The sequence below is a fragment of the Cricetulus griseus genome, chromosome 2 (assembly GCF_003668045.3).
Source record: "Cricetulus griseus strain 17A/GY chromosome 2, alternate assembly CriGri-PICRH-1.0, whole genome shotgun sequence".
NCBI classification, from domain to species: Eukaryota; Metazoa; Chordata; class Mammalia; order Rodentia; family Cricetidae; genus Cricetulus; species Cricetulus griseus.
Window position 1 is genome coordinate 237,570,500 of NC_048595.1, and position 11,505 is coordinate 237,582,004.

Sequence of the window (11,505 nt, forward strand, 5' to 3'; positions counted from 1 at the left end):
ACTACTAGATTAACCCAGACATTTGCCAAGTCTCTAACCACTGCAGTGGGCTTCTATACAGTCAGAATGGCCATAAGAAGTCATGGAACTTTGCACCTTAACTATCAATTACAATTACATTTTTATAGACATGATTACACAAAAAGAACTATGTCAGAGTTCAAACTGGAAAAAGAATTTGCTTTATTTCCCTTTTCAGGACTCAGATGTCATTTGCCTGCATTCTATCCTTCCTCATTGTGTCTCTTACAGTCTCCTTTCTGAATGCTGTAGTAGCTCCATACTGAAAAGCAATTTACATATAAACATGATACATTATTTCTTAGAAAATCTTCTAGGACTTTCCTTATTATAGTATCTAGACCCATACCCTATTTCTCCTGTGGGGATGCACTCATAGACAGGGTGCATTGCCTGGGGCAACCAGGTGAGTTTCAAAGGGCCTTGTTTTGGGGGCTCTATTTCTGGGCTTTTTCAGCAATCTGTTGTCCTAATATGAAGGGCCACTCATTTGTCATGTAAACATTTCAAGAGTCACTCATATCATCTCAAGGTTAAATAGAGTTAAATACTGCTGAAATACTAGTGATTGCTGTCTGACAGAAGTCTCTAAAAGGAAGAAATTTTAGGATTACTAGTTAGAAATTAAACAGTAGAAATGTTCAATGATTCATGTTTCCCTATGGAACTAAGGTTTAATTAGCAGAATTAGATTTCCTCTTCACAAATAGGAGCATTAACTTATTGTTGAATTTTTGTAGGAGATAATCTTGAAATTTTTAACATATTATTTACTTTATATTCTTTGCCACTCCTAAGCATTTGTGCAGAACAATATTTCTTTTTTTTTCTGAATATTTTGTTAAGAATGTATATGGAGAAAAATGAGCCATTGAATACTTCAGTTACATTAATAATCATTACCAGCAGAACCTAACCTGGCAACTCTGACAGGAACAGTCTTCAGTGATGATCTATGTCTTGGTTGAGATGTTCAAATCTGCCTCTCATGCCCCTTTATGATCCTTGTATGGCTAATCTGCAGTGATATTTAAGGAGCTCTTATCTAAAACCATTCATTTTCATTTTGAAAATACTCATCTGTGGCATATTCACCAGGGACAAATGTACCTGAGAAATCCTTAACACTTTTTATGTAGGGGTTTACAGAATGCTATAAGATTTATGCTTTGTGGCCATAATGTTCAAAACAATATTAAGTAAAATAGAATAAAAATTTAAAATACAATTAAAAGCATTCTTAGAAATGCTCTCTGTAAATTGAAAGGGAACAGTTTGGGAATTTTATTAAGGGTACATCCCAGATAAAGAAGTGGAGTAAAAGCAGGACAAGGCTCATTGGCAAAAGCAGGAGCTGACCCAGCTGTTGTGATGTGCTGGCTAACAGAAATGACTGAGCTCTATAGAACTCCCACGAGTTAATATGTTGGCCACCCACCTCAGCAAGATGTGGGTGAAACTGTCCATTCTATTTCCCTGGTTTCATTGGTGATGAGTCTCCCTGAGTATTTTCAATACTTTTTCTCCATGGGGACACACTGCATGTGTAGATAAAATAATCACCTGCTTAGTTCTAACACTTTATCTTGAACTTAAGGTTTGAGAGAGAGGGAAGCATCAAAGAGTACTCATTTCATCTCCTGATGGAGATGTCTTAAGCATCTCTGTCAGTTGTGAAGAGCCCACCACATCTTTCTTTTCAATCAATCAATCAATCAATCAATCAATCAATCAATCAATCAATCAATCAATGCAGTGGTCTTCTATGTGTGTACTTACTTTTAAAATTGTTAATTTGTTGTTATTTATTTTTTCCAAAACAGGGTTTCTTTGTGTAACAGCCCTAATGTCCTGGAACTGGCTTTGTAGACCAGTCTAGCTTCAAACTCATAGAGATATGCCTGCCTTTGCCTTATGAGTGCTGCAACTAAAAGAGTATACCACCACCCCCAATAAAACCTATCCTTCTTGAAGCTATATTTGTACTGAATGAGCATCTTAACCTGAAGGCCTTTTTTTTATTTTTCTATATTTATCATCTGTACATATCCTTAAGTTTTAAAATTCGTCTACATTGTATTATGCCTGGGTCAGCTGAGGAAGTCAGTGAAGAGTAAAAATTACTACCTGTCTATAAGAACATGGGCTTGTCACCTTGGGGGCTCCCTCCCCTGCAGGTGGCCTCTCCCGGAACTCTCATAAAAAAAAAAAAAACGCTCCTGGAATAACCACAGGATGTCTCAACGACCTCTGTGAAAAGTTCAAACGCCCCAGGTGTGTCCACATAGTTTAACTGATGAGTAAATGTGTAACTTTGGGCTTCCCCTATTTCCTCCCTAGTCCTCCCCTCCTCCTTTGTGGTTTTTGCCTTTATGAGTGAATGTGTAACTTTGGGCTTCCTCTATTTCCTCCCTAGTCCCCCTCCCCTCCTTTATGGTGTTTTGCCTTTATAAGCTTGTCACAAGTTTGGGTCGGGGTCGAACTCCTCTGAGCCTCGACCCCAGCATGCTGGCTTGAGATCTCATTCAATTCCTTTTTCAATAAACTTCCTCATGTGATTGCAGCAAGTCCGGTCTTGGTGCCTCACTGGGTGTGTGCTATTCCCGAGATCTGAGCGAGGGTCTCCCTTCGGGGTCTTTCATTTGGGGGCTCGTCTGGGATTTGTGCAACCACCCAGGGGTCCTAGACCCACTTGGAGGTAAGAATTTTTGTTCTGTTGTGACTCTTTGTTTGTGGCCTGTTCAAAAATCTGGTGCGATCGCAGTTACGTTTTCGAAAACGCTCTTTAGAGGCCGCTCTCCAGGGGGAGGAGCAGAGTGGACGGGGATAGATGTGTCCAGGTGTCCAGCGTTTGTTTGCCCTGGGAGACGTCCCAGGAGGACAGGAGGAGGACCAGGGACGCCTGGTGGACCTCCACGGAGAAGGTTGGGAGATAAGTTTTCTCCTTGACAATCTGTGTCAAAGAGCCATTTCCCAGCCGCCTGATTCCTTTCAGAATTACTGGTCAACTCGAGGTCGACAGCTCGCTTTGCTTTCTTGTCTTTCTGTTGTGGTGATTGTTTTTATCGTGTATGTAATAGAGGTAGACATGGGACAGACTGTGAGGACCCACTAACATTGACCCTGGACCATTGGACGGACGTTAAGACTCGGGCTTATAATCTTTCTGTCGAGGTCAGAAAAGGACCTTGGTGGACTTTTTGTTCTTCCAAATGGCCAAGTTTCAGTGTAGGATGGCCTTCGGGGGAACTTTTAATCTATCTGTTATTTCTGCTGTCAAGCGAATTATTTTTCAGGCCACAGGGGGACACCCTGATCAGGTTCCATACATTATCATGTGGCAGGACCTAGTCCAAAACCCACCACCCTGGATGAAGCCTTGGACATCAGGAATAGGGACTGGGACAGTTGCCGTGGTGGCACGGAAAGTGCCTCCTTCAGATTCGACAGCGCCTGATCCAACAGCTCCTCCACGGATCTATCCTGAAATTGATGATGTCTCCCTCCTTGACCACCCTCCTCCCCCATATCCTCAACCCATTTCTCATGCAGCCCCACAGGTCCCAACGGACTCCCAGCCGGCCTCCGAAATAGGGCCCACGGCAGGGACTCGAAGCCGCCGGGGCTGCAGCCCAGAGGGATCTGGCACGGGACCTGATTCCACCGTTGCGCTACCATTATGAGCTTATGGACCCGCCCCAGCTCCAGGGGAATTAGTCCCCCTGCAGTATTGGCCGTTTTCGTCAGCAGATATGTACAACTGGAAAACTAACCACCCCTCCTTTTCAGAGAACCCCTCAGGCTTGACGGGACTCCTCGAGTCCCTGATGTATTCTCATCAGCCCACTTGGGACGACTGTCAACAACTCTTGCAGGTCCTCTTTACGACTGAGAGAGGATCCTTCTAGAGGCCAGAAAGAATGTTCCAGGACCAGATGGGATCCCCACCAATCTCCCTAATCTCATAGATGCCGCTTTTCCCTTGGTCCGCCCTGACTGGGATTACAACTCTGCGGAAGGTAGGGGGCGTCTCACGGTCTACCGCCGGGCTCTAGTGGCAGGTCTCAAGGGGGTCGTGCGGCGACCCACCAATTTGGAAAGGTAAGAGAAATCTTACAGGGTCCAGTAGAGCCACCCTCTGTCTTCTTAGAACGACTGATGGAGGCATATAGGAGATATACTTCATTTGATCCCTCCTTGGAGGGACAGCAGGCGGCTGTAGCCATGGCTTTTATAGGACAGTTGGCCTCGGATATCAAGAAAAAGTTGCAAAGATTAGAGGGGCTCCAGGATTATACATTGCAGGATTTAGTAAAAGAGGCAGAGAAAGTGTATCACAAGAGAGAGACCGAGGAAGAAAAACAAGAAAGAAAAAAAAAGGAGGCAGAAGAGAGGGAGAATTGGTGGGATCGCCGCCAGGAGAGGAATTTAACTAAGATTTTGGCTGCAGTAGTAGGCGGAGAACGGTCAGAAAGAGGACAGTCAGGTTACCTGGGCAACAGGGCAAGAAGACCCCCGGGAGGACAGAGACTGCAACTTGAAAAAGACCAATGTGCATACTGTAAAGAAAAAGGACACTGGGCCAGAGTGTGCCCCAGAAAGAAACAAAAGGGCCCCAAGATGTTGGCCCTCGAGGAAGATTAGGGGAGTCGGGGCTCGGTCCCCCTCCCTGAGCCTAGGGTAACTCTCTCTGTGGGGGGGAACCCCGTTAATTTTTTTAGTAGATACAGGGGCAGAACACTCAGTTTTGACTAAACCGTTAGGGCAGTTAGGATCGAAAAAAACCCTGGTCATGGGGGCGACTGTGAGCAAACTTTACCCTTGGACAACCGAAAGAAGTTTAGAAATTGGAAAAAGCCAAGTAACTCACTCTTTCCTTGTGATTCCTGAGTGCCCTGCGCCCCTTCTGGGAAGGGACTTGTTGACCAAATTAAAGGCTCAGGTCCAGTTCACCCCGAAGGGACCAGAAGTCACCTGGGGGGAAGCCCCTACAACATGCTTAGTTCTAAGTCTAGAAGAAGAATATCGCCTCCATGAACCCAAAACTGGGGTTTTGCCCCCTAAAGAATGGCTGACAGCTTTTCCGGAGGTTTGGGCAGAGCAGACTGGAATGGGGCTGGCTAAGCAAATACCACCGGTTATAGTGGAGCTAAAAGCGGCTGCCACCCCCGTCTCAGTAAGACAGTACCCCATGACTCAAGGGGCTAAAGAAGGCATTCGACCACATATCCAGAGACTGTTACAACAAGGTATACTGATTCCCTGCCGGTCCCCTTGGAATACCCCCCTCCTGCCGGTATGTAAGCCTGGAACCAATGATTATCGACCTGTCCAGGACTTGAGAGAAGTCAATAAATGAGTACAGGACATTCACCCAACCGTGCCCAACCCTTACAACTTGCTGAGTTCCTTACCACCTGAACGATCCTGGTACACCGTTCTGGATTTGAAAGATGCCTTTTTCTGTCTCAGGTTACATCCGAATAGCCAACCCCTATTCGCTTTCGAATGGCGAGATCCCGAAGGAGGACATACGGGTCAACTGACCTGGACTAGGTTGCCACAGGGGTTCAAAAATTCACTGACTCTTTTCGATGAAGCGTTCCACCGTGACCTTGTACCCTTCAGGGCACGGAACCCCCAGATTTCTCTCTTGCAGTACGTAGACGATTTACTGCTCGCAGCCTCACCCAGGAACTGTGCCTCGACGGGACCAGAAAGCTCCTAAAGGAATTGGGTGAGTTGGGGTACCAGGTGTCTGCCAAGAAAGCCCAGTTATGCCGCTCGGAAGTGCCCTACCTAGGATACGCTCTCCGAGAAGCAAGGCGGTGGCTCACTGAAGCACGGAAAAAGACTGTGATGCAGATCCCAACCCCCACCACTCCAAGACAAGTACGTGAGATTTTGGGAACTGCGGGTTTCTGTAGACTCTGGATACCAGGGTTCGCCATGCTGGTGGCCCCTCTGTACCCACTCACTAAAGAAAAAGTCCCAGTCACCTGGACAGAGGAGCACCAAAGGGCCTTCGATAAAATAAAGACTGCCCTGCTCACAGCTCCCACGTTGACCCTGCCAGACCTGACTAAGTCTTTCACACTATATGTTGACGAACGGGCTGGAGTGGCCTGTGGAGTTCTGACTCAGGCCCTGGGGCCCTGGAAGCGGCCGGTGGCCTACCTATCTAAAAAACTAGACCCTGTTACCAGCGGGTGGCCCTCTTGCTTGAAAGCCATTGCTGCAGTAGCCTTACTTGTAAATGACGCTGATAAGCTTACCCTGGGTCAGCATATGACTGTAATCGCACCACATGCTTTAGAAAGTATTGTGCGGCAGCCGCCTGACTGCTGGATGACAAACGCCTGGATGACACATTACCAGAGCTTGTTGTTAAATGATCGGATAACCTTCGCTCCTCCTGCTATTCTTAAGCCAGCCACCCTGCTCCCCGAAGTGAAGGACTCTACCCCAGTGCACCGGTGCACTGACGTCATGGCTGAAGAGACTGGGACCAGGAAGGACCTGACCGACCAACCTTGGCCGGGTGTGCCAAACTGGTATACAGATGGCAGCAGCTTTGTGGTAGAAGGTAAAAGAAGGGCGGGAGCAGCAGTGGTGGATGGAAAGCAGGTAATTTGGGCTAGCAGTCTCCCAGAAGGAACCTCGGCTCAAAAAGGTGAGCTCCTGGCATTGACTCAAGCTCTGCGTCTGGCAGAAGTTAAGGCTATCAACATTTACACCGACAGCCGCTATGCCTTTGCCATGGCTCACATTCATGGAGCCATTTACAGATAGAGGGGCTTACTCACCTCAGCAGGAAGAGACGTTAAAAACAAAGAAGAAATCCTGGCCCTCCTAGAAGCCATACATCTTCCACAAAAATTAGCCATCGTCCACTGCCTGGGACACCAGAAGGGGGCTGACCCAGTCACAAAGGGGAACCAGATGACTGATCTAACAGCAAAGCAAGCTGCACAGGGAGCAGCAGTGTTGGCGGAAGAAACTGGAACCCCGCCAGAACCCCCACAAGCCAGTGTCATCCACCCCAGTTTCGTCTATCCCTATAAAGATTATGATTTAATAATAAATCATATCATAATAAAGATATGACCCATGCAGGAAAAGCTCAGATGTTCAGTTTCAGTGGACTGGCAAAAACCAAAGATGGAAGAATCATTCTACCCTCTAAAGCAGGACAAGACTATGTGAGACGAATACACCAGCTGACTCATCTTGGAAATGAAAAACTTAAGCAATTAATCAAAGGTTCTAAATATTATGTTCTAGGATTAAATACAATAATAAAAGAGGTAATAGAGTCATGTCAAGCCTGCACCTTGACCAATGCTGCCCAACCGTTCAAAGAACCCGGAAAAAGAATGAGGGGAGATCGGCTGGGAATTTATTTGGAGGTAGACTTCACTGAAATTCAGCCAGGAAAATATGGTAAGAAGTACCTTCTAGTTTTTATAGACAGTTTTTCAGGATGGGTGGAAGCCTTTCCCACGAAGTCTGAAACTGCTCAAATGGTAACCAAGAAGATACTGGAAGAAATCCTGCCCAGGTTTGGGATCCCCAAGGTAATTGGTTCAGACAACGGGCCGGCTTTTGTTGCCCAGGTAAGTCAGGAGTTGGCCACCCAACTGGGGACTAATTAGAAATTACATTGCGCTTACAGACCCCAGAGCTCAGGACAGGTAGAAAGAATGAATAGAACCCTAAAAGAGACCCTTACTAAATTGGCTATTGAGACCGGCGGCAAAGACTGGGTGACCCTCCTCCCCTTTGCGTTCCTTAGGGTCCGAAACACACCTGGACATTTCGGCCTTACCCCTTACGAAATCCTACATGGGGGACCGCCCCCCTTGACTGAGTCAGGCAGGATATTGGATCCTTGCACTCACTCTCCCTCCTCCTCTGCTCTGTTTACCCACTTAAAGGCCTTAGAAGTTGTCAAAACACAGATCTGGGATCAGATCAAAGAAGCCTACACTCCAGGGACCACCGAGGTGCCCCACCGATTCCAGGTCGGAGACTCAGTCTTGGTCAGATGACATCGCGCTGGCACACTTGAGCCTCGGTGGAAAGGACCCTACCTAGTGCTGCTGACTACGCCCATGGCAGTAAAGGTAGATGGGATTGCTGCCTGGATCCATGCTTCCCACATAAAAAAGGCACCCAGTCAAAATGAAAAGAACCGCGAAAATAATTGGACAGTGGCCGCCAGTGATAATCCTCTTAAGTTGCGCCTTTGCCGCCATAGCCTTGGGGAACAACCCACATGTTCCCCAAAAATTGACATGGGAAGTGCTTAATGAAGAAGACGACATCGTGTGGTCAAAAACCTCAGTGCACCCCCCTTGGACTTGGTGGCCTGATCTTGCACCTGATATCTGTAAGTTAGCTGCCGGTTCCCTGGCCTGGGATCTTTCTAATTATGACAATTTAGATAAACCACCCCCGGAGGAACAATGTGTCCCTCATGGTATAGGGAGCACATTGGGATGTTCTGGACAATTTTTTCGAGCCAACCTCCAGGCAGCAGACTTCTACATCTGCCCCGGGCAGGGACATAACAGAGAAATGAAGAGACAATGTGGGGGGGGGCATCAGGTTATTTCTGTGGTAAATGGGGATGTGAGACCACAGGAGAAGCCTACTGGAATCCTTCCTCCTCCTGGGATCTGATTATAGTAAAAAAAGGTCGTAAGCCGGAAGAGCCAGAAAAAGGAGAGAGAGACACATCTAAATACCCGGCTTATAAGACTGGGTGTGCTCCTGGAGCCTCGGTGGCCCTCAGGGGCCATGCAAAGGCAGCTATTGTAAGCCTCTGAATATTAGTTTCACAGCATGGGGAAAAAAAGATCACCAATGGGTAAAAGGCAACCGCTGGGGGTGGAGAGTCTACACTGGAATGGGAGACCCTGGGTTCGTTTTCGCTATCAGGATAAAGATAGAAAGTCCACCTGCACAACCCGTAGGACCTAATCCGGCACTTGGTAACCCCCCACCCAGGCCTGAGAGACTTACTAGTCTCACCCCATCACCAAAGGCCCCTTCCAGCCCTAATCCAATTACATCCCTCCTCCCCCCTATGAGAACCAAGGATCGCCTGTTAAATCAGCTCGCTAGTGCGTTCGTCGTTTTAAAGCGCACAAACCCCACTGCTACCCAATCTTGCTGGCTGTGCTTTGCTTCTAATCCCCCTTATTATGAAGGAATAGCTCAAATGCGGAGCTATAACGTTACTTCTGACCATTCACATTGCCCCTGGGGGAGCCAACGGAAGCTGACCCTTTCAGCGGTATCAGGCACTGGACTATGCATAGGCAAAGTGCCTACCAGACACCAGCCCCTCTGTAATGTAACTATTGACACCATGACAGATGGCCAAAATCAATATCTAGTACCCCCCCCCAGATACTTGGTGGGCCTGTGGCACTGGCCTGACCCCCTGCTTGCATACTTCACTTTTTAACAGTACTAGGGACTTTTGTATTTTGGTCCAGCTGGTGCCTAGGGTCATTTATCATGATGATAGCTCATTTATAGATGAATTTGATCACCGTACTGGTTACAAGAGGGAACCTGTTACCCTGACCTTAGCTTTCTTGTTAGGACTAGGAGTAGCGGCAGGGGTTGGAACTGGGGTAGCTGCCCTTGTCCAACAACTGTCCTACTATAATGAACTTAGATTGGCTATGGATGCAGACCTGGGAGCGTTGGAGCAGTCCATCACTAAACTAGAAGAGTCATTAACTTCACTGTCAGAGGTAGTGCTGCAAAACAGAAGGGGATTAGACCTGCTTTTTCTTAAAGAAGGGGGGCTCTGTGCTGCCTTAAAGGAAGAATGTTGCTTTTATGTAGATCATTCGGGTGTCATCAGGAACTCCATGGCAAAGCTTAGAGAAAGGCTAGAAAACAGGAAAAAAGAAAGAGAAGCATACCAAGGATGGTATGAAAATTGGTTTAATCGGTCACCTTGGTACTCTACTCTGGTCTCCGCCTTGGCCGGGCCTTTAATCATTTTGATGCTGATCCTAGCCTTCGGGCTGTGTATTCTCAATAGGCTGGTGACTTTTATAAAGGAAAGAATAAGTGCTGTCCAGGTAATGGTCTTAAGACAGCAGTACCAGATACTACAAGAAACTGAGGGATCGCTCTAAGATTAGAGCTATTTACAAGAAGAAGTGGGGAATGAAGAGTAAAAATTACTACCTGTCTATAAGAACATGGGCTTGTCACCTTGGGGGCTCCCTCCCCTGCAGGTGGCCGCTCCTGGAACTCTCAAAAAAAAAAAAAAAAAAAAAAAAAAAAAAAAAAAAAAACCACAGGATGTCTCAACGACCTCTGTGAAAAGTTCAAACGCCCCAGGTGTGTCCACATAGTTTAACTGATGAGTAAATGTGTAACTTTGGGCTTCCCCTATTTCCTCCCTAGTCCTCCCCTCCTCCTTTGTGGTTTTTGCCTTTATGAGTGAATGTGTAACTTTGGGCTTCCTCTATTTCCTCCCTAGTCCCCCTCCCCTCCTTTATGGTGTTTTGCCTTTATAAGCTTGTCACAAGTTTGGGTCGGGGTCGAACTCCTCTGAGCCTCGACCCCAGCATGCTGGCTTGAGATCTCATTCAATTCCTTTTTCAATAAACTTCCTCATGTGATTGCAGCAAGTCCGGTCTTGGTGCCTCACTGGGTGTGTGCTATTCCCGAGATCTGAGCGAGGGTCTCCCTTCGGGGGTCTTTCATCAGTAAGCATTTTTAAGAATTCATAATTTGTCTCTCTGATCATACTTCCTTTCTCTACCACTGGCCTCCTGCTGGGTCTGAATTGATCTCAAACAAGTGCATGAAACCATGACCTGACCAAACCAAATCCTGCACCAGAAATTCATTTCCCCATCCAGGTTTCTGGTAGCCAGCTGCATTCCACTTATAATATTACAGGGAATTTATATACCAGCTAACTTAAGACAGCATCTTCTAGTGACAAAATAAAGCCATGTATAAATTGGTTTCTACAGATACATATTCAAGACCAACTGACATGTAAAGGAAATGTTTTGAAATGTTAAAAGACATTTCATTCTTCACCATCCCTTTTTATGCATACATATGCAAGTCATTTAGATTTATGGGCCTTCAAATTGTTTTTGTTTTCTTTTAAAAACCATTCTATTGCCTGCTTGGAGGCATCTGACCGCAAGGGTTTATGTGCTGGATCCAAGATCCACAGTGGGATCCCTAGCACCTGGACATTGCCAAGGCCCTGGTGGCAGTTCTGCCTCCATGTACCGGCCCAGTACCACCTCCATCCACAGGCCTGGGTGGGCCAGGGGCTGTTTCCAGTTCCAGGCAGCCCTTCTTGGAGGCATCTGATGCCAAGGATTTTCTCCCCAGGCAGCAGGATCCAACACACCTGAACACTGCCCAGGACCCGCCTCCATCCATGACAAGAGGACAGACATCAGAGTATTGGAACTGTTTGCATCT

The 11,505-nt window shown here is 46.8% G+C and overlaps 1 protein-coding gene across 1 annotated transcript; it reads left to right on the forward strand.

Annotated features, from left to right (window-relative positions):
* Positions 1-2,851: 2,851 nt before the first annotated feature.
* On the forward strand, positions 2,852-8,072 carry LOC113834362. The gene is given in 9 exon segments (XM_027402951.2): positions 2,852-2,945; positions 3,017-3,262; positions 3,265-3,909; positions 3,912-4,115; positions 4,118-4,734; positions 4,736-5,705; positions 5,708-7,040; positions 7,100-7,598; positions 7,959-8,072. Coding segments are annotated over 9 exon segments (4,722 nt in total).
* The last annotated feature ends 3,433 nt before the right edge of the window (positions 8,073-11,505 follow it).